We start from the raw sequence: 22,931 nt of genomic DNA on the forward strand, positions 1-22,931 counted from the left end.
TCAGATGAACCACTTGAGAACCCAGATTTGATCCTTTATGTGGATGGATCTAGAAGATACATAAACAGGCAATTTCAGACTGGGGTGGGCAGTCGCAGACCAGAATGAAGAGGCTGTCCTAAAAGAGGGATTAGAAGGGACCCTGTCAGCTCAGGTAGCTGAAGTGATTGCCCTTACGGAGGCCCTCAAAGCGGCTAAAGGCAAGAGGGTGAACGTGTATACTGACAGCCGCTATGCATTTGGGGTAGTCCATGACTACATGGCAGCCTGGAATAGGAGGGGATTCATCACCTCAGGATGGGGGGGCACATAAGGCACGAGAATGTAGTACGAGAGTTAGTGGAAGCAGCTCAGACGCCCACGGAGGCAGCAGTTATTAAAATACAGGCACATAGGAGGGTGGAAAACCAGCAACAAAGGGGTAATATCCTGGCAGACGCAGCGGCCAAAGAGGCAGCCGAGAATGAGGAACCGTACATAGTCCGGGTGGCTGCTTATAGCCCAGAGGAGGTGAATGTGCAGAAATTACAGGAAGATACAGATCTCGAGGAAAAGGAAAAATGGAGAAGGGCGGGGGCCACCACGGGAAAAGACGGAATTTGGAGGAAAGGGTTGTTAGCAATGGCCCCGAACTGTATACAATACACCCTGTTGAAACTGTATCACGAACCAGACCACAGCGGACAGGGCAGTATGCTCAGTAGGCTGCTTCAGAACTGGTGGTGGACTGGCATTGGCAGGGATATAGCCAAGTATTGTCAGAGATGCATCATTTGCGCCCAGCAAAACCCTGGCAAACCGATCAAAGTAAGGCTATCACACCCCAAGGGCCCATGGGAAAACCTACAGATAGATTTTACGGGACCCCTCCCCGACAGCAGGGGAAAGAGATGCTGCCTGGCCATAATCGACCAGTTCACTAGATGGGTGAAGGCTTTCCCCACCAGGGACTGCAGCGCCACCACGGTCACAATGATCCTCGCTTTTGAAGTGGTACCAAGGTGGGAAACCCCTTTACAGATAGATTCGGATCAAGGAACGCAATTTACGGGCAGTGTTATGAAAAGGATGTGTGAACTGCTAGGGGTAAAACAGAAATCTCACGTACCTTACCATCCACAAAGCTCAGGAATGGTAGAACATATGAACCGCACGTTAAAAAACGCTATTGGAAAGGCAATCACAGCAACTGGTAGGTGATGGGTGGATGTGCTCCCCTGCATATTGATGTGACTGAGGGCTACCCCTAACAGGACAACTGGGTTAACCCTTTATGAGTTGATGACCGGGAGGACTATGCGCTTGCCAGAGGGCATTGCCACCGGAAGCGAGGATAGGGGACCCATCAGAGATAAAATTAAAAACTATATTAAGCAATTGGATGGACAGCTAAAGGAACTATAACAGGAAGTGAAGGACCAACAGGCTATCAGGGATTTAGCAGAGAGGACAAAAGGGGGGCCCCATCACCACCGGCTGAGGTCGGAGACATGGTGTTTGTTCAAATCACCCCGAGCCAACCAGGTTTTGTCCCAAAATGGACTGGACCGTACAAAATTATTTTGACCTGCGATTCATGTGCCTGCGTCAATGTGAAGGGAAAAGGTAGGTGGAAACACTGGTCGCAACTGAAAAGGTATGACGTTAGTAAGAAAGACTGAATTACCGGGCAGTGGGGGGAAAACGGGCAACGAGCAGTCCATACTGTGTTAGCCAAGCGGTTTAGGATTCATTCCTGATCTGGAGGACTGGCCATCCAAAAGACAAAAGGGGAATCCTCAACTACGGGGAGGGTCACCGTGGGCTGTGCACAAGGAGGGGTGAAAAGGAGAAAGCTGCCTCTTAAATACGACCTGGTGGTCACCAGCAGTATGCTTCATTACAGAAATAACAATAACCGGGTAACCTCCAAGCCAAGATGGAAAAAAGCTGGGTGTCGATGATCATTACCAGAGCCCTGGCTATCGCAGCCACTGGCATACAGAACGTAAACCGTGAAGCCGCGGCCTGTATGGGCTTATACTACAAGAATGTCAGCGATGGATATTGTGTGAAAGGAGTGTGGCACCAGGCTTAAGCAACTATCCATTGGAATGAGCGATGGAGAGAGCCTAGGGCAGAGCTGGGATATGGGAACGGAACTCCGATGGAAAAATGAGGGCTCAACATGCTTCCAGATCAGCGATGGTTTGGACGGACCCTGGACATGTGCGAAGGGGGCACAGGTCCAGATATAATGTGTGAGAGACTTTTCATAATTTACCTTCATACCCCGGGACAACAACAACTGGGGTCACTGTCCCGGGGAGGACAACTTGGGAATGACAGATACCTGGCATTGGATCTTGAGGCCCAAACACGCAGAGTTGACTACAACAGCGGACCCCAGACTGACACCAACCCGCTATCACGGGACACAATGACACCACAGAGACGATCTTGCCCAGACATGACCCCTGGGCCACAGAATGGACTGGTACTGTATATGGACGGTGAACTATTGTATGATAACGTTAAACATGAAATTGTACCAGTAATTGTGAACCTGGCAGGTATACAACTGCCTGAGTATTGTAGTAACCAAGCGCCTCTACGAAAACTATACAAATGACTGAGTAAGGCTGTGATTAGTCAGGCGGCCGACGCCACGGGCGCCACTAGATTCGGGGGAAATGCTGCTCTCCACCACCAGAAGAGAGGGTTAGTTAACAATGTACTGACAGGGGTGAACACAGGAACTTCCCTGGTAAACTCTCTCGACATTCAAGGAATCAACTCCGAGGTCACGAATCGTAAAGGGATCATGAGGCAGCTGCTTATAAGAGCAGCGAGGGGCGGTGAAACAGCAGCGGCCCTAGGGGCAAGAGTGTGGCATCTCTATTGGAAAGTGTACACGTTATAGAGACCCACGCTAAAGCCACCAATCAATTAATAGAAAGGGAGGAACAACAAGAGGACAGCACCCCAAAAAGCCAGCTGTGCCACGCTTACAGCCAGTGGATGATTGGGCAATAAAGACACAATCCGGCCCAGATCCAAAGGGGGGAGGTACCGGGCTGGATCAACAGTACCCGGTTGTGGGGGATGGCCAAGAACCCAGGCGTCATCAGCGCCTGTACATTGAAAGGAATGACCAGGGTGTATCCAGTGATTCAGAAGTGCACCAGAATCCAAATGAACGTGATAGGCATGGTATGGGCAATCCCCTCAGTCACGGCAGACACGGGCCCCCACCCTCAGTACCAACATTGGGTTAATCCGAGACAATGATTCCTTCCGGTACTACCCCATAGACATGCCTGCCATACACAAGAATGAGGGCATACAAGGGGTATCACTGAGCGGGTGCAGGAGGAAAAGTAGCCTCACGATTTGCCCCCATCCAGTTGGAACAGCGGGGGGCTGAACGAACGCGGGTACAACCGAACGGAGGGTTGTATGTTAGAAATTACCCACAGAGAAAACCATCACACCCGCTCAGGATACAAGGGAAAGGGGGAAATACTGTGTGACAACCACTGAGCAGTCATACACATACGGGAGCCTACATTGCAACATCACCACCTCCAACTTCTGCTTTAAGCCCCGGCTCCCAGTTACTATCGGACGCACGCGAATGGTATACATCCAACAAAGGGGTCAGGTCTCATTTGAACCTCGGGGGAGAAGCGCCTGGACTGCCCAGCATTTGCATAATAAAGGAACCACTTGAATATTGCATCTGGACTCCGAGTGTTGAAATTTTGTACCAGAGTATTCCTCGGACCTTTCAATTAGCTTTCCTAAGTACTTGCTTTACCTGCATACTAGCCTTTTGCAATTCATGCACTCAGACACCCAGATCCCTCTGCATTTCAAAGCTCTGCAATCTCTCACCATTTAGATAATATGCTTCTCTTTTATTCTTCCTGCCAAAATGGACACTTCCACATTTTCACACATTATACTCCATCTGCCAGGTCTTTGCCCACTCACTTACCTATCTATACCTCTTTGTAGCCTCCTTTTGTCCTCTTCACAAATTACTTTCCCATCTATCTTTGTGTCATCAGCAAATTTGGCAACCATCCCATCCATCCCTTCATCCAAGTCTTTAATACAAATTGTAAACAGTTGAGGTCCCAGCATTGATCCCTGTGGCACACCACTTGTTACATTGTGCCAGCCCGAAAAAGACCCATTTAAGACTACCCTCTGCTTCATGTTGGCCAGCCAATCTTCTATCCATGCCACTATGTTACCCCCATACCAGGTAAGATACATCAAATGGAATGGTGGAACAGGCTCAAGAGGCTGAATAGCTTATTCCTGTTCCCATGTTTGTATATATCTTCTGATGAAATTAACATTTCCTGGCGTTTTGGATGCTGATTAATGCACTAACCAAGATTTTTCAATCTGTAGCAACAATCTTATGCCTGAAATTGATAAACCTAGACCATTATTTCTTACCAGTAGTTTCTATTTTTATTCCAAAGAATACATCCCTTTAATATTTAAAAAATTAAAAAATGGGGATTTGCCACTGTCCAAATCAAGCATGATATAAAATCCGTCCTGAAGGATTTGAAGATAATAATCACTGAGCCATATTTTCTATTCATTTCAAATGGTAGATTTTATTTCAAAGAAACTTTTGTAAATCAGAAGTTTTCACAAGTGAAAAACATTAATTTTATATATTTTTAATTAGGATTAGGATTATTCCTTTCCATTTACTGATCAAGCATTGCAACATTTTACTTTCAAGTTTTCGCATGCAGCATTAATAAGGAGTGTTCAGGGAGACGTGTATCTACCAAAGAACAGAATGTTATTTGATTTGTTGTGCCTGATGAAAAAGAGGAAGGGATGATCAGCAATGAATCTCTGTGGCATGGTGTAGCTCTGACATCTGATGACCACCGCTGTAGCAGCTGCTGCTTCAGTTCCTTCTTCATTCACCTCCACGAAAGACTTGTGTACAACTTTGGACATGGACAGGTCACGAGCTCCAGACATTCCAGATAGATCAGCCCTCGAAACTTCAAAAAGATCCTGCATGCCTAAGCTGGACAGGGGCGAGCTGAGCTCATACTCGTCTTCCAGTTTAAATTTGGGCAGACGAACATGAACATTCATCTTTCGCATTCGGTTCGTAAGTGTCCATTCTTGCAGCTTTTCGAAAGTAAGTGCCTTCTCCAGCTGATGGACCAAAATACAGGGATATCAGTTAGAGACCAAAGCAAGAAAAGCTCAGGTAAAAAGATCAGGCCCACAGTGATCTGCTGGACTAGTTTTGATTGCAAGGAAACAGAGGAGCAAATTCAGGTTTCTCCCCAACAAATTGGTCCAGATTTTAAAATGTTTTTTCACCTCTCCCAGTGAATCACCTGATTTCTGGGTGAGGTACAGAGTGTATATCGCGTGATACTCAAGGTATCACAATTGTGTGGGACAGACTGGACGACAAGAGGATCTCTTGCTGCCATTTGTGTGGAACATTTGTGCCACACAAGTGCCAGGCAAAGACCATCTCCAACAAGAAATAATCTAACCATCGCCCCTTGTCATTTAATGGAATTACCATTGGTGAATCCTCCACTATCAACATCCTGGGGGTTACCACTGACCAGAAACTGGGCTTGCCATATAAATACAGCGGCTACAAGAGCAGGTCAGGGGCTAGGGATCCTGTGGCGAGTAGCTCATCTCCTGACTCTCCAAAGCCTGTCCACCATCTACATGGCACAGGAGTATGATGGAATACTCTCCATTTGCTTGGATGAGTGCAGCTCAAATAAATCTCAAGAAGCTTGATACCGTCCAGGACAAAGCAGCCCACTTGATTGGCACCCCTTCCACAAACATTCACTCCCTCTGCGACCGATGAACAGTGGCAGCAGTGCGTACCATCTACAAGATGCACTGCAGAAATTCACCAAGGCTGCTTAGGCAACACCTTCCAAACCCAAACGATCGCTACCATCTAGAAGGACAAGGGCAACTGGTACATGGAGACACCACCACCACCAGGATGGAAGTTCCCCTCACCATCCTGACTTGGAAATATATCGCCCTTCTTTCACTGTCGCTGGGTCAAAATCCTGCAGCTCACAGAGTAATGGGTTCTGCATCTGTATGTCAAATTTCAGACTCCACGTAAAGTATGTCAACACTTTAAATCATGAAAAGAAACTGTACCTGCTTGAGACCTGTAGAATCATCCATGATGTCATCTGGCAGCAAGATAATCATGCTTAAATCATTACCAACATATGGAAGCTCAAGAACTTTGATTTTCAATTCAGGATTGTCACAGAAAAGAAACTCCTCCTCTTGGTACATCATTTTCACTGGCTTGCTTTCATTCTGTGAACAACAACATTCATTGCATATCATTCCTTCTTAAAATTAAATTAATTGAAAAAGGTGTGGAAAGAGATAGTTCTAGAAATTACTCAAAAGAAGCAAAACCAGTCACGATAAAAATATGGGTAAAAATTCAGATGATGCTGTAATCTGCAAAATAAACATATTGTTGTACATGTGCATTGTGTTACAGTGCAGTGTCATGATTGCACATAGTTTAACAAGAGTACACACTGCTACATAAATATATATAGTCAGGGTGATCTGCAACAATTAGCCAACTTTACTCTTTACTGTATATATGTTTTTGAGAGATTTGGGATCTAGAACCACATGTGTTTCCCCAGATCATTTAGTCACTAAGCCAAGTTGCCAAATTTACATCTCTGGGCTAGTCAAAACACATTATTAACTTTGAAAAATAAACATTTTGTTCTTTACTAGCAGAGACCCACAAAATCTTTGTGGTGATATTTGTATCTTTTTGGAACAGGGTTTCTTTAATTACTGGATTTCTAGTTATTCTTTCAGCAAAAACATTAACAGAATCAAAACTTCTCACTCTGGAAATGCGACATGAAGCTCTCCATGAATGAAAACAGGCCCAAGCATATAACTACAAATCTTGTCAAGAATCTGGCCTTGTGACGACTTCTTTATCCCTGAAAGCTTAAATGGGAACTATTTTCTCCTGAGTTGAAAAGGCAGCTTTACATCTGATGGGCTCAGTATTGTCCGAGGAATAAACCCAATATTTCCTTGAAATCTGCCTGCTAATTACAGAATCTATCATCGAAGAAAACAGCTTCCTGACTCACCATTTTATTCCATGGCCAAGGCTGGATTTTCACCGAATTGGCGTGACTTGGGAGCCCTTTAAAGATGGCTGGCAGGTCCCGATTCCGGGACTCCTGACCCTATTCCCGGGCTGCCTGATTTTTGGGAATGTCTTTAAAGGATGCGGGCTGGTTTGTGCCAAAGTCCTGCATCTGGTACTTCCGTCTGGCTGCTGCATTGCGGAGATAGGCACATCCTACTGCTCCACAAGTTTCATACAGTCCGGTCAGGAATAAATGAATAACTTTTCTTAAAGATTTGTTTACACATTCTACTGTCACTTTCATTGGTGCTCTGCAGTGTATAGTGGGTAAATGGGCATGGAAGTGCTATATCTTGGCATAGAGGGCCAGACTGGCTATAGGGTGGTACGTGAACCACCTTGCCTGGCATAGGGGGCATGAGGGAGCATGGGGGTTAGATGGGGGGCCGTAGCTTTGCATTGAGGGCATGAGGGGCCATGGGGGGTGATGTTGCAGGGTCATAGGGTAGCATTGAGGTATGAGGGGCAATGGAGGGTGAGGGGGCATGAATTGGCCTGGATGGAGCATGGGGAGTTTGTAGAGGGTGAGGAGGTGTGAGGGGGCGAGGGCCGGAGGGCCTTTCTGCTTTTATTTTAACTGCGACAAAGCCCCACAAGCACCAAAGTGGGCCTTTCAAAACAACTCACCTTGCCACCCGGCAACCCCTGTGGCTGCCTCTGACCTGTTTCCCAGTGGCCCGACTCCAGCCCCCTACCCTGCACCACACCCAGCAATGAAGCTCCCACCTCTACAGGCACTTTCTCCCCTGGCATGCGGGTCAAGCCGGGGATTTTCCCGACTCCCGCCACTGCCTTGGCGATGAAAATTCAGGCTGCAGGCCTTATTTAGGATTCAGCAGTTCTTCAGCAACGTTATAACTGCACCTCCTTGAGCTTAAGTTTGTGCGGTGGCATCTCCATTGGAATTAGACCTTGGAGAAACCTGGGGAGGATGTAGACTGTTATCATTTTTTTGGTCTTTCTGGTCAATGCTGATGTATTTATTAAATTCACCTGACAGCTTTTCTAAAACTTTTTCCTTCAAGCCAAGTGAATCCTCGTTTTTAGAGAATAGCTATTGATTAATAATTTGTATCAGACAATTGTCCCGACATTTTACCACACTAAACCAATTCAATCATCTCATCCACCCCTCCCATGCCACCCTCTCCCTTCCATACCACCCGCCCCTCTTATGCCATCTCCATCCATCCCATGCCATTCCCCATCTCACATGCGCCATCCCCATATCCCTCCCATCAATCCCATCCCATCCCTGATGGAAACAATCACTCCAGCCAGGGTAACTTTGTTGGGCTCCTCCTACCTTCTGCTGTTTCCCCTCATCCAACAAACCCCCCACCTTGCTGCCAACACTGCCACCAAACATTGGTAGCTGCATGTGCATCTTGCACTCCAGTCCTTCGCATGTATCTATGTTCACCAGGCACACCCACCAAAGAAACACATGAACAGTTGTGCAACTTAAACTGACCAATCTTAAAAATCTGCACAGACAAAAAACTGAGTATTATTACATATGTACATTATGTTATACTGCATTAATTTGCAAGAGACAGTAATAATTGCCACAGTTTGACAAGAGTACTCATTATTATGTCAAGATAAGTAGTCATGATGCTGGACCTACAACCAATCAACTTTACTCTTTCCTGTAGATATGGTTTTGAGGGAAGTGGGATGCACTTTATGAAAGTTACAGCTAAGTTTATTTGGCCGACCATTTAATCACTAAGACACGTTACCAAATTTACACCTCTGGACCAATCAAAATACAAATTTAGTTTTCAATAAACAAAACACCACAGGAGAAGACCCATTTGTCATTCAGAAATGTTCTCTGTTGTAAAATGAACCTTTATTCTGGTACCGGGTACTAGGTCACTTAAAATCAATAATTATGGATTTAAAAAGTTAGCTGTTCCTTTAAACTCCTTGACCGCAGATACTATATTATTTCATTATGTAGATACATTGGCATTACTGATCAGCAAGCCTCAACAATTGGAATGCATCACAGGCAGGATTATTTGGATGGTGGGATTTCCCATATCGCCATCTGAAGAGTCGGCAGGAATGCTTCCCCATTGATCATGGCCACGTCACAGCCATTTAAAGCTCCGAGCGACGTTAATTGGCTGGGAGTGGGACTTCCACCTGATGGAGAGGCCGAACTCCTGGCTCAGAGAAATGCCGGCCAATCTGAAAGGCCAGGAGCTCTGTTGTCCCAGCAGTGCCAGTGGCGGCTATGGCCAGGACTGGGACAAGAAGCAGTCCCCGTATTCTGAGTCCCGGGTCGCAGGACCAGGTTAAAATTCTGCCCCGAGTCTTTTTCTAGGCCTTCACCAAACTCACATCTCACAATGGTAGAAATGACACAATGACCCTAAGCCATGCAAAACACATCTGTTGTGTTAATTTTGGTTCCAATTTAGCCCCTTTGTTCTTGATCCAAGCTCAGCTAAATCTTCAAACGTCATCATTTGAATTATAATATTCAATTATCAGGGCCATAAGTTGTGTGTTTTCTTCTCGGGGAAGAAATAAATAGACAAAAGATCTTTGTTCAGTATTGGCAGCATGTTTAGTATACCTTATTCAGTCTGAATGGCATCTCCTTTGTGTTTTGTTCATCAAACTTCTCAGCCCAGCTTCCTTTGAAGTAGATGGCATTCACCAACACGAGTCTGGTATTACTGTTAAGAGACCCTTGAATCAGCAAGTCTTGGATCTTACCTGAACAGAAAGAGATTCTCTATATAAACTACACTTCACAGGAAAAAGACTTAGAAAGTTTAATCATCAGTCATTTATTTTCTAAATTTAAAACTTCAGGAGAGTAAAAAATCAAATTGATAGTACTCAACTATGTTTCGTTACATCTTTTAAAAAATGTTTTCTCAGAATAGTCACTGAAGTGGGAGGTTTTTCCCACAGAACATCGACACACTGGGTTGGATGGTCCAATTTCCCAAATAGGTTCATATCCATGTTAAATGAGTACTGGAGGGGTTAGTTTGTACAAAAACATTGCTAACTGAAAATAATACATCCAATGGTTCTTCAAATTAGCTTTTCTTTGTTCCAACAGATAATTTTACAATACATTGGCAATCCATAGCCTATGTTTCAGCAGATACCAATGATAAGATGAGCCAGGTGAGCTGCAGGGATTTTTTTCCTTGAGTTCCTTGTTCCTATGGTGCTTATAATACCATATATTGCTACACTTTCAATAATTACAAACAAAACCATTGAAGTGAAGCATGTTTACAAGCAGTGGTTATGTTGAATCTTCAAGATGTCAGTCAACAATAAAAACATGGTGACACATTGTTTTCATTTGTAGGATTAATTATAATGAAATTTGCTGGATTAAATATTTTGAATTTCAATCTCCTTGGGTAAGGTTTAATATGCAGCTGAAAGAGATCACTCTGTCTTGGTTATAATAGGATCCCTGCACATTGGTGCTCATAGTAATATAAATGAGACATGTAAATCCCAGGTTCTCCCTCTCATTTGACATATCTTCAGATGGAAAACAATATAAAACCTCGTTCTGTCTCTCACCCTCTTTGACCGTCATTCTAGAAAAGCACCGCGTGTAAAAGTAGGAATTCCATCAAAATCCTGGGATTCCCTCCCTAACAGCACTGTGGGTGTACCCACACCACATGGACTGCAGCGGTTCAAGAAGGCAGCTCACCACCACCTTCTCAAGGGCATCTAGGGATGGGCAATAAATGCTGGCCCAGCCAGTGAAGCCCACTTGCCATGAATGAATAAAAAAAATCTAACCACTTCATCAGCTGCCAATGAAGGTGCGCTCCCCTCTCAGTCCTCCAAGCTCCTGTGTCTTCAACAGGAGAACTCTGTGCTAATTTTCACCATCTTTGGTGCAGACAGTTGCCTAGAACTCATTGACTTTGATGTCACAGGCACTGCAGCTGCACGCACGGAGGAAGTTCTCCTCCTACAGTTTCAGCACCGTTACATGCCTTCACCTCCTACTTCAGGTACCACGCCCCAAAAGGGCATTGGTGACCATGAGCTTCCATTGAATTGGTCCATGGTCATGCTTGGCAAAGTACTGCAGTGGTTTGTCATTGTCTTCTGCAGGCTGACCAGGAAACTCACCCGCCCTTACCAACTGATTTTGAATATTTAGCGTACATTTTAACACCACAAAGACGCATTCAAAGAAAATAAATCATCTTTCAGAGTGAGGAGAAACCAGAAAAGGAAAAAAAACATAAACCATCAGAAAAATTACTTTTGGTGCACCTTACACATTAGGTTATAGGAGCACATTTGCAGCTCATTCACAACTGACGTAAATTCAGGAAGTTTGCGTCGGCTGCAGCTGTGTGCAGGAGTTGAGGCCGTGTTATTCAGCAGCAGAGGTTTTACGCAATTGCCTTAAAGGATCAATGAAATTTGGATGTAGCATAAAATCGGGCCCAAATCACACCCCAACCTCCACAATTTATTTTAAAACTGATAATCAGCATTGGGCCTTGGTTATACTATTGCCTCCACACAAGTTTTCAAGTAACTCTGATCAACATATGCTCAAAGTACATCAGCATTCTGTAACAAAGTGCATCGTTGCGCACAGACATTCAGACAATGGAGGGTGTATGAAGCATGTTTCTGTACACAACAGAAACGCTCTGAAGTTCAGACAAAGCCACTAAATGCAACTGTGTGCAGCCAGCATAACCTAGAACCTGACCTATGGGATGGACGTCTTATTGTTCAACTCAATTCACTTTGTCATCAGGATAGCTGAGACACAATTAATCTGGCTCAAGTCTGAGGAATAATTTTCTCTTGGCAACCAGTCTGATTTCTAAATCGAGCTTCACTCTACATAATACATTAAAGTACTTTTTACAAGTTCACACTGTTGTTGCTGAGGAGGCTAATTCATAAAATATCCCCGATGTTGAATAATGGATTTTTTTAATGTACTGACAAAATGGCTGGGAGAAAGAGTTATACATTTCATTTTTAAACTTCAATTCTTGCTTCACCCTCAATTTGCAAATGGCTGAATGTCATTACAATCTCTGTGCAGACCAATGATTTTAAAAAGAAATTTGAAATTCCAGTTAATAACACCAAGGATGACACAACAATACTTCATGTTTTGGAGACGTTTACTCTAACAAAAGTCTACAAGCATTAAAGGCAATTTATACTGCAAACCACAAGAGAGAACATTCCCCCTTTTCCTTTAGCTCAACCGAAAACACACTTCACACATATATATTACACTGTCCTCTCACAACATAATCAATTCTCCTGAAACCATTTCCAGGTGATTTTAAGCTTCTGGGGTTTACTTCTGTCCTTTCCTTTCTCAGCCTTGGAACCTTTAATCCCACAACAGCCTTCGACAGTGAGGTTTTTTCCCTGAGTTTCTTGCTAAAGCACAAGGCATGTTTTACTCCTCACGAATTTCAGCCTTGCTTTAACTCTTCATGAGTTCACTCTTTTCAATCTGAGCGTGACCTCCCACCCGCATTCCTGCATGGTGAGCTATAGTGTCATACTGCCTAGAGCTGCTCTCCCTCTCCCAGATCCTGGCAGACTAACCTTGATTGTGAGTTTTCAGGGATAACAAACCCTTCCCCTCTCAAAGTCCACCTCCATGGCAATGTGAATCGCATGGGCTTTGTATCCAGGCAGAAATGATGATTAGCTATCCTTGAGACCACAACTCTCTTTTTACTTGGAAGTAAATTGACTGCTTTAAGCACAACTATTTAGAGGACAACATTCACAACACTTTTCTGAGACTTTGGAGAATCGCAGTCTATCCACTGTTAGCACACAGGCTGCTGCCATTGTTTCCAAGTATAAACACTTGCACCTCCTTCCGAGTTAAACAATCTGATCCATCTTTAATCTCTAACAATCAAACACCCAGGATTACTGTCAGGCAGACTGCAGAACAGTCTCAAAACATTACAATTTTATAAACCTCATAATTGCAATAATGGGGAGGACTTACCCTCAGTCTGCGCCTCTACCCATTTATTGATCTCCTGTCTTGTTTCATCTGCAGCAGCTTGGAAATCAACTGCAGTCATCTCTGCTCCGTAAAATTTGACTGTGGATTTACAGAATTCCTGAATAATGGATGTAGGGAAAATTAGTTATACTGTCCAGCTTGGAAGTCTTTGAACCCTTGAACAATTAATGGATCACCAGAATTGGTGTATCATCTGTAGCAGCAATGTACAAACATTGACAATAGATTTAGCTCTGTCCCTTGAAGGGATTATCGGGGCGGGGGAGTCAAGAACAATAATAAGAGGAATAGGAAACAGAGGGTAATGGCCAATGTATATTTTTCAGGCTGGAGGAAGGCTTGTAGTGAAGTTACCCAGGGGTCGGTATTGGAACCTTGCTTTTCCTGATATATATTAATGATCAAGATATTTGTGTGCATGGAGACATTTTAAAATTTTGCAGATGATACAAAATTTGGAAGTGTTATAAACTGTGAGGGCAGTATAGAACTTCAAAAGGGCATAGACAAGTTGGTGGAGTGGGCAGATAGGTGGCAGATGAAGTTCAATGCAGAGAAGTGTGAGGTGATGCATATTGGTAGGAAGAACATGGAGAGACAATATAAAATATGGGGTTCAATTCTTAACGCTGTGCAGGAGCAGAGGGACCTGGGTGTGTAGGTGCAAAGATCATTGAAGGTGGCAGGACAGGTGGAGAGAGCAGTTACTAAAGTATATAGTACCCTGGGCTTTATTAATAGGGGCATGGAGTACAACAGCAAGAAGGTTATGCTGAGTTTATATAAGACACTAGTTACTCCTCAGCTGGAGTATTGTGTGCAGTACTGGGTGCCACAGTGGAAGTGCAGAAGATATTTACAAGAATGGTTCCAGGGATGAGAAACTTCAGTTACGAAGATAGATTGGAGAGGTTGGGACTGTTCTCCTTGGAGAGGAGAAGCCTAAGAGGAGATTTGAAAAAGATGTTCAAAATCATGAGGGGGCTGGACAGAGTCGATATGGAGAAACTGTCCCAGCTCGTAAAAGGATCGAGAACAAGAGGGCACAAACTTAAAGGGATTTGCAAAAGAAGCAAATGTGATCTGAGAAAAAACTTTTCACACAGTGAGTGGTTCAAGTCTGGAATGCACTGCCTGGAAGTGTGGTGGAGGCGGGTTCAATCGAGGCGTTGAAGAGGACATTAGATTATTATTAAAAAGAAGCAATGTGCAAGGATACAGGGTAAAACCAGGAGAATGGCACTGAGTCATAATGCTCTTTCTGAGAGCCAGTGCAGACACGATGGGCCAAATGGACTCCTTCTGTGCTGTAACAAATCTGTGAACATAACTGGCATGAGTCCTCCAGCTTGGCGCCTGAGCACTGGAAGAATCTGGGAACAGGTGACCCACTCACAACTTACTTCTAGGAAGTTGTAGCTCTTCTCTCCATAAAGTCGATTGGCCACTTTTAACAGATACGAAACATCAGCTTGGTTAATATCTAATTGTAATTTCTGGAATCCAGAATGGACATCTCCAACTTGATCAAAATGGAGAGCCTGTTATCAGAATAAATAGGCAAAACAAACATTAAGCAATGAATAATTCACTCACCCTTAATTAATGCTTTGTAATGCATTGGGGAAATGGGACTGAGTAATCAATCCAGAGATAACACTGTTGACCAATGCTTCCAAATCAACCTGATTCCCTTACTTTTCTGCTAAAGTCCATTATTATTAATAGTTGGTAGTACAGAACTTAAGTATTGCTGAAAAAAGAGACATTTTTTGTTGAGGCTTTTCATCTTGCACTTATCAGGACAATTTGCAAGAAAATACCAATGTCAGGGGAAACAACAAGTCATATGAGAAGAGAGTGCTGATTGATTGGCAAATGGACTCTGAGTGGTGGAGGCGTTAGAATGGAGAATGCACCTGTTGATGGTAACCTACAGTTAATTGCCAGACATTGTTTGAAATTTAAACCAGGCAGCTTTCCTCTGATCGGTCAAGACATTGCCCTGGGGAATGACCTAGCGAATGGCTGTCACTTATTTTGTTTAGCTGAAACAGGCACAATGTCTGTACATATCCTTTTTGTCTGCAAAGAACAGAGCCCTGTCTATTAATCTATGTAATTTCCAGTACATGTAAATGCACCATACTGTGAGCTGACAATCATAAATTGGTTGTCAGTGTAATTCTTAGCACATTGAGGATTATTTAGCAAATGTTGTACAATCACGGAATGACATCTAATGTTGAACACTGTTTTGAATTTTGGTTTGGTACGGTCCATACCTTACACATTGTGAACAGCGACTGGGACATGCTGTTTGATATGATCCGCCAGTTTTTGTGATGTGCAGCCTACATACCTAGCATCACACTAGCACTGAAATTGATATACCACATTACTCATTTGGGTGATAGGCAGAACGTCTTTTTGGCTTGACAGCAGCATCCTGTTAGTGGCGAATGCCACTCATGTTGCTACCGCATATAGCAGATTGAAACATCTAGCTTCACCTGTTACTCAAAGTTTTGAGATACCTTGCTCTTCCAGGATAATCTGAGGTGGACTGGGCACATTTCAGGGCTGAAAGTGATAGCCTTGGGCCTGTTCATGAGTTTGCCCGATATACAGCGTGAAAAGACCTGGAACTCACTGCCTGAAAGGGTGGTAGAGGCAGAAACCCTCAACATTTAAGAAGTATTTGGATGTGCACTTGCAATGCCATGGCATACAAGGCTATGGGCCTAGTGCTGGAAAATGGGATTAGAATAGTTAGGTGCTTGTTTGACTGGCGCAGACTTGATGGGCTGAAGGGCCTTTTTCTGTGCTGCAGACCTCTATGACTCTATGACTCAGGGTAGCCATTAACCGCAGGATGCCTTTGAAGTGCCCTATTTCAGCATTAAGCTCGCATGATGAGCAAATGGCTTGGGCCTTATTTACAAGGTTGCCAATAAGACTAACTTCATAGTGCATGGAACTGTAAGAATCTCAGTGAAGGTAGGCTTGAGGTAGACCACGGTAGAGAAATGCTTGGCAGATTCCTCAACTAGTATGTCAAGGAAAGGGAGTTCATTTGACTGCTCCACTTGCAAGGGGCAGGATGGAGCCCAATAAGACTTGCGAGGAAATTATTACATGCAGCTGTGGATTTAAATAAAGCAAAATTATCATCCACATATTGGAAATATGCAAGGGATAGGAGCTTAGGTGCCATTCTATCGAAGACACTCTTTCTCATGGAACCCAACCAAGATGTTTGGAAGAGCTGGGCCTAGAGGGGATCCCATGGCAACACCATCTATTTGGGCATACATGGTGTCATTAAAGTTGAATTCAAATGCGCGAATTGCTGAGTTCATAAATTCAATGAATACCGATTCACGCAATGGTGGCAGGACTAGATCACCATGATATAGTGCTGCAGCACAAATATCTATGGCTTCTTTAAGTGAAACATTGGTGAATAGGCTAGCAATGTCAAATGAGCACATGGATACAGCGTTGTCCATACAGGACTTGCATATCGATAGCCAGTGTTTATTGCTCATCCCTAATTCCTTTGGTGATGAACCTCTTTACCCATCATAAACTCTATTTGCCAAACAACATATGGAGGCTGAGATGCACACACCTCATTGAAAATCTCTATCCAAACAGGCAAAAAACCTTCATATTCATTGTCATGCTTGCATACAGCCATCGGGCAGAAACAGATTTTCTGCCACATGATTAATTGGCAAAGTGCATCAGGTTTAACAATCCTATTCTCACTCACCTGTAGTAGGCAGTGGGGAGGGACCAAGCACAACAAGATACAGCCAGCTGGTGAAGCAAAGCAACAAGCTTCATGTAGCAGTGAGATCTCAGTGGGTTATCACCCAGAATGCAGTGAATTAAGAGAAATAGCGTTTCTTAGTGTTAAGAGAGATGGCTTGTGAAAAACTCAATGAACACTCTGGTATGTGGATCAGAATGCAGTACAGCATTTCTTTTATCAAAATAGGCTTGCATTCTCCTTTAGTATAACTACAGTGAGGATCTGTGGATATTTATCTGAACACAAGAGCTACGTTTAAGCTTCTTGACATTGACGAATATCAGATACAACAACACCTGTCATGGTTGAAAGTGTTTAGAGTTTGGCAAAAGTGAGGACTTATTAATAAAAACACGCTCAAAACATTTAAAACAACCTTTCAGCTACATCTGTTGTTCAGAGTACTTTTCTACATACCTTTGCCATTTGAGATGCAGTATTACCTTTTGCTCCGAGGTAAACCATGGCTAATGCAGTGGAGATACTGAATGGTGAAAAAAAGATGTTGCCAGCTTGATTTTTTTCAATCAGCTTTTTGAATAGGTCAAGTGTGAATTGACAATTTGCTTTGCTCAGGTCCTCCATTGTTTTGAACTGTAAGAAAAATAAATGTAAAACAGATTTTTAAAGCCATTTTGATCAAATAATCTTCTCATGAAATTAATGAATTATCATGGTTGAAAATTGGCAAAACTGGGCACAGGGTTTTTATTCTGCATGTCTCTATAGAGCCATACAGCCACAGAAATGTTACAGCGCAGACAGAGGCCATTCAAATATTATCATTCCTGACTAACTAACATACTGATGGTTCATTGATGAGACAAAGACTTCAGTCTCAAGGCACCTCTTTCAAAACCAGATTTTAAAATCAACACATTCCAGAGAACCAAGTTACATTTGCAATCAATGAAGCAGATAATGTGTCACTATAATATTTGAAAATTTAGGAAACAAAGGAAGATGTAATTGTTGTTATTTCTCTTTACTCTATCAAAACTCATCATGATTTCAAAGATCTCTACCAATTCTCCTCTTAATCTTAGCTACTGGAAGGAAAACAACCCTAGGATCTCTAGTCTCTCCACACAACTCAATCTTTCATTCCAGGTAACATTCCAGTAAACCTAGTAAATCTAGTCATCTATTAAATAGTTTGCCTTCTGACTTGCACTGAAACACTCATGGGAAATTTGCCAGTTTAAGAAAAGTTGTTTCAATAGATCAATCACAAAAAAATAAACTCCATCCTTCCCGAACAAAACTGGAAACATCAAATAACACAGAGTTCTCAGTGAGTTATAAAGAAAGGGGTTATAAAGAAAGAAAGAAAGAAAGAAAGAACTTGCATTTATTTATCTTTCTATTTCTTGACCTCACAACATACCAAAACACTTTACAGCCATTGAAGCTCTTTGAAAGTGTAGTCACTATTGGTAGATAGAGAACACGGCAGCAGGTAGCTGAACACAGGAAGGCTCAATTGCTGGTTCATGCTGAGTTAGCTGTGCTGAATAAGGACAGCAGTTGAAGTATTCATTTGTGATGGGAAAACTAGATGACCATCTGACCCTATTCACTATCCAGAGGTCCCAACTGGGAGCTGGCAGGTGCAGACATCGAGTGCAGACATTGATCAAGGCTGACTATAATTTTCATACTTGCACAGAAATGGCAATTAGACAAGATAGCAATGGGTGCGAAATAACACAGCAAGTTGTCATGAAAGTATAATAATTTTCAGAATATTTTTCTGGTTTATTGTGAAGTAGATTTATGGGGGTAAGTATAGTTGAGTCTGTCTGTGCATGATTTAATTACATTTGGAGTCAAGCAGTCTGCAGGTTTAAATCATCAAAAGAAGCTACGTGCTTGAAATGCTAAGGAGTAAACATAGATGCTGGCTTAGCATGTAAGGTGTGAAGGGAATTTGCATTTTTAGATAAATTAAGGGATATTTGGATTTCAAAAGGATCTCAGTTTGTTTACAACTATCCAGATAAGGAAGGCTAAGGAATGTATTAATTTTTCCCAAAGGTTACTGGAAATAGTGACAACATGAAAGTTTTTATATTATGAGGAAAATATAGTTTCAAAGACATATGAAACAATAGAATATACATATTTAAAAGAGAGAAGCATAAATAAAAGAGAGTGAAATGCTAAGTGTCAGGAGAAGGCCATGTAAGAGCGAAGAGAAGTGTGTGAAATAGCCTTAATGGAGCCTCCAGCATTTATGCATAAGTCTCTGCTGTCCTACAAATCAGAAGCTGGGGAGAAGCCATTTGGAATTCCACTGTCCAGGGTATTGTGTTAACTTGCTGAGTCTGTTTTAAATCTAAACTCTACTTCAGACCATTTCCTTAAAGAGAGTGTAACTGGGAGTCAGGTTAATTAGGAATTTTAGGAGCTATTATAGTAGTAATTGTAGTCTTATGTATGTAATTGACATCTTTTATTTCTTTAATAAATATTTTAGTTTAATTTTTTTTACATCTCTAAAGGTCTTGGTGGACTTGTTACTTCTAATTCAATGCACGTATCTCGTAATAAATACATATTGCATAACTGTTGTGATAGCGTGACCACGTTTCCCTCATGGATTGAGTCCACCTGGCACACATCATCTGCTGCGTCATAACAAATTGTCAAGGCTTCAGAAATTAACAAAGAAAACCGAAGAAGAAAACGCTTATAAGTGCCCTATTCAGCTCAGTAAAACAGTTAACTTTAAATGTGCAAAATTCTGGTGAACCAAAACCATTCTGAGGCACAACCGATGATAATTATTGTATTTTTGTCTCACTCACTAGTGCGGCAAATTAATATATTAAAACAAACCTATTTCAAATCGAATGCTTCTCTGTGACAAACAAGTAACTTGGCCACTTTCTAAAGAAACAATTCTATTCCTTTGCTGCATTTTCCTCTTTAGGTTCAGCTCTCAGCAGGGACAAGTCTGACCTGTTTTGTAACTGGCATTGTTGGTGATGTAAACACTTTAGCAATTTCTCTGTGGATCTTCAAATCAAAGGCAAAGAGAAATAAAATGGAAACCAATTTGGCTCTAAACATGGAATAGTTGCACAATCATCCCACACCCATGCCTAGTAGCAGTTTTCCTGGAAATGTGAATCAGTGGTGCATAATGCTTGCGCTGAATTGAGAGGGGTTTGATTTTTTTTTTTGCTGCCAACATCTGGAGCTGTGTGAAACACAGAAACCTTCTTTTTGTTCATTGTTGAAATATAAATAGCTGGAAGCTCAAAGTACTGTAATAACTTGATCTGGTCCCACCTTGCATTTTCATTCTGAGGAATGTTTACCTGAAATATTAATCCCGTTTCTCTCTCTCCACAGATGCTGACCAACCTGTTGAGTGATTCCAACATTTTCTGCTTACAACTGGAAACCATACTAAGTGGATCAGTTTATGTTACCAGATATCTCCCTTGAGCCTGGATTTTGATCTGTTCCATGAAACAGCCCTTGCACAGCTTCCATGAACAAACTGAAACCAATTACAGCCAAGTACTTTGATGGCTGATTTCTGGCTTATTTAAAAGTGGTTTAAAAGCCTTTTGAACACGACCTGTCACTTTAGGTAAGCAAGATTCAGCTCTGAAAGGAGACCACCTAAATAATGACGCTGCAAAGTACAGTCAGTATTCATATTGGGACCCTAATTTTTTGTTCATTTCTGTTGCAGCAGAAACATGTTGCACCATGGAATGCAAAATGGCCAATCAAATAACCAGCGATATCCTACCTCCTGCCTTACATTCCTTTGGTGCATTACTACCTTGTCCCATGATAGCCATGCAGAGTAGAATAGAGTATTATTAACAAGGCACCCCATTCATTTCAGCACTCTGGGGGAAATACCATCGATTCCCAGTGATTTATTCATTTGGAGCCTTGTTAGCCTCACTAGGTCTTTAAAAGTCATGAGTTTTAATTTGCTTCATTCTGTTTGTCTTGGGCATGTTTCTCGGGTCGACCATTATGAATATTTGCAGGAACTAATCACGTAATATTATCAATCCTCAGTCTTGCTTCTGATTTCACCTTTTATGGTTTATATTTATCTAAATGCCCTATTACTGTTACAAAACGGAAGGAAAAACAGTTCACTATTATAAAAACAGAATTACCTGGAAAAACTCAGCAGGTCTGGCAGCATCGGAGAGAAGAAAAGAGCTGACGTTTCGAGTCCTCGGTTTTCGGTATATGATCAAAATTCACAACTTTTCCAGTTACCCCAGTGTCCACTTATTCTTATAAAATCACAATACTGGCAATCTCGGCGAAAAAACAGAAAATCCTGGAAATACTCAGTAGGTCTTTTGTGGAGAGAGAAATAAACTAAACCTTTCAGGACTGTGAGCTTTCATCTTTTGGGGCTGGGCTATTAAAATATCGTCAGTCCTCAAGCAAATGCAGGTTTGCAAATTTCCCTGTATCCGATCCGAAATGAACAGCTCGGTGACAATTAGTGTTTGTTGACAGTCAGGCCGAGAGAGAAGGGACAGTTTCCACATGAATGAAATGGCTGGTGTTTCTCTGATGCACGAAGAGGGGAATTGATGATGAATTTAGCGAAGGTTTGCAGCGCTGACGGGGAAGTGTAGGGAGACTAAAACCCCTGGGTGAGACATAAAGACACTTACCTTATGCACCGCTACCTTTCAGCATCCAACACTTCCTCTTCACTGTGTTCACTTTGCTCTGTGCGCCGCCTCTGGGGCGGGTTTTTAACCCGGAGTGACCGCCCGCCCGCCCGCCCTCAGATTGATGGGACTGCTGTGTTGTCGGTCACAGCGGAGACTGCCCTCTCCCCAGACACACCAGGAGTTTCCTGCTTTTGTTTTTCCAAGTTGTTGCGAAATTAAATCCTACAGAGCTTGTGAGAAGTGTACATGTCAATTTAACACAAGCTGACAGAGCCCCAGAAAGTACAAAACCCTCCTGAATACAGGTCAACGACGTGTAGTTACACTGAGAGTGCAGTAGGACATGGCTGTGTTGTAGTGAAAGCTGCAGACACATCCCATCCCTGGCGGAGCTGATTTGGGCAATTATTTCCCCACTGAGAATTTCCTCCAATGAGACTCAATATTGTCAATATCTGTTGGTCTTCTCTGAATCTGATTCTTAAATTACTTTGAAAAAGATAATTCAAAACCATTTTGTTCATCAACTGTTAAAAGCCGAACGGGGTGAATTGCTGTGGGGTTTCTCCTTGAGTTCAAGAGCGACAGAAACTCCAGCAAAACAACATCGACACCCGTTACACCATTTCCCCGGGTTGCTGCAGTTCCTCCGACAAAACTAGTGCATTGGAGCTGGAGAAACCCTTAGGAAATTCACCCTTCATCCCCCTTCACTCCTGACTCCAACTCTCTCCCTGGATGCTCACTCAGATTGAAGCAGACAATAGGTAACCTCACTGCCCAGTTCCACACTGAACTCAATCTTAAACCCCTATCAGCACTCAAGACTAGGGTTGCTAACTCTGGCTGCAAGCATTCCTGGAGGTTTGATCCATTGATACCAAATTGATGACAAACAGGCCTGACCCCTCTGAGGAACTCCTGTGTCATGTTACCTTTGATGCTGCTCCCACTCACCAACGTGTTGCCACTTCTCCTGTCCTGTGGGTAATGATGGGTCCCATTTCCCCGTCTCCATTTCACTCCCCAGCCCCCACTCCACCCTTGTCACCTCCCGCTGCCACCCTCTTCCCCCATTCCCCATGCACCCTTTTCCCCACTCCCCAGGCCCCCATTTCTCTCCCCTCCATCCCAGACTAAACATGTCAGGAAAAAGATAGGACT

At 42.9% G+C, this 22,931-nt stretch overlaps 1 protein-coding gene across 2 annotated transcripts; it reads right to left on the minus strand.

Annotated features, from left to right (window-relative positions):
- Positions 1-4,592: 4,592 nt before the first annotated feature.
- On the minus strand, positions 4,593-21,919 carry LOC144679141 (leukocyte elastase inhibitor-like). Of its 2 annotated transcripts, none has more exons than XM_078539502.1 (7): positions 21,765-21,919; positions 17,512-17,688; positions 14,678-14,815; positions 13,254-13,371; positions 9,825-9,967; positions 6,252-6,351; positions 4,593-5,184 (listed from the first exon to the last, which is right to left on the minus strand). In XM_078539502.1, exons 2-7 carry the CDS (start codon positions 17,677-17,679, stop codon positions 5,090-5,092), a joined length of 762 nt encoding a protein of 253 aa, XP_078395628.1. In that variant the 5' UTR covers positions 17,680-17,688; positions 21,765-21,919; the 3' UTR covers positions 4,593-5,089. The 2 variants fall into 2 exon arrangements, with proteins under 2 accessions (XP_078395628.1, XP_078395627.1); XM_078539501.1 differs by having other exon boundaries at positions 6,184-6,351.
- Between the last annotated feature and the right edge of the window lie 1,012 nt (positions 21,920-22,931).

Source organism: Cetorhinus maximus, chromosome 3 (genome assembly GCF_964194155.1).
Source record: "Cetorhinus maximus chromosome 3, sCetMax3.hap1.1, whole genome shotgun sequence".
Taxonomy (NCBI): domain Eukaryota; kingdom Metazoa; phylum Chordata; class Chondrichthyes; order Lamniformes; family Cetorhinidae; genus Cetorhinus; species Cetorhinus maximus.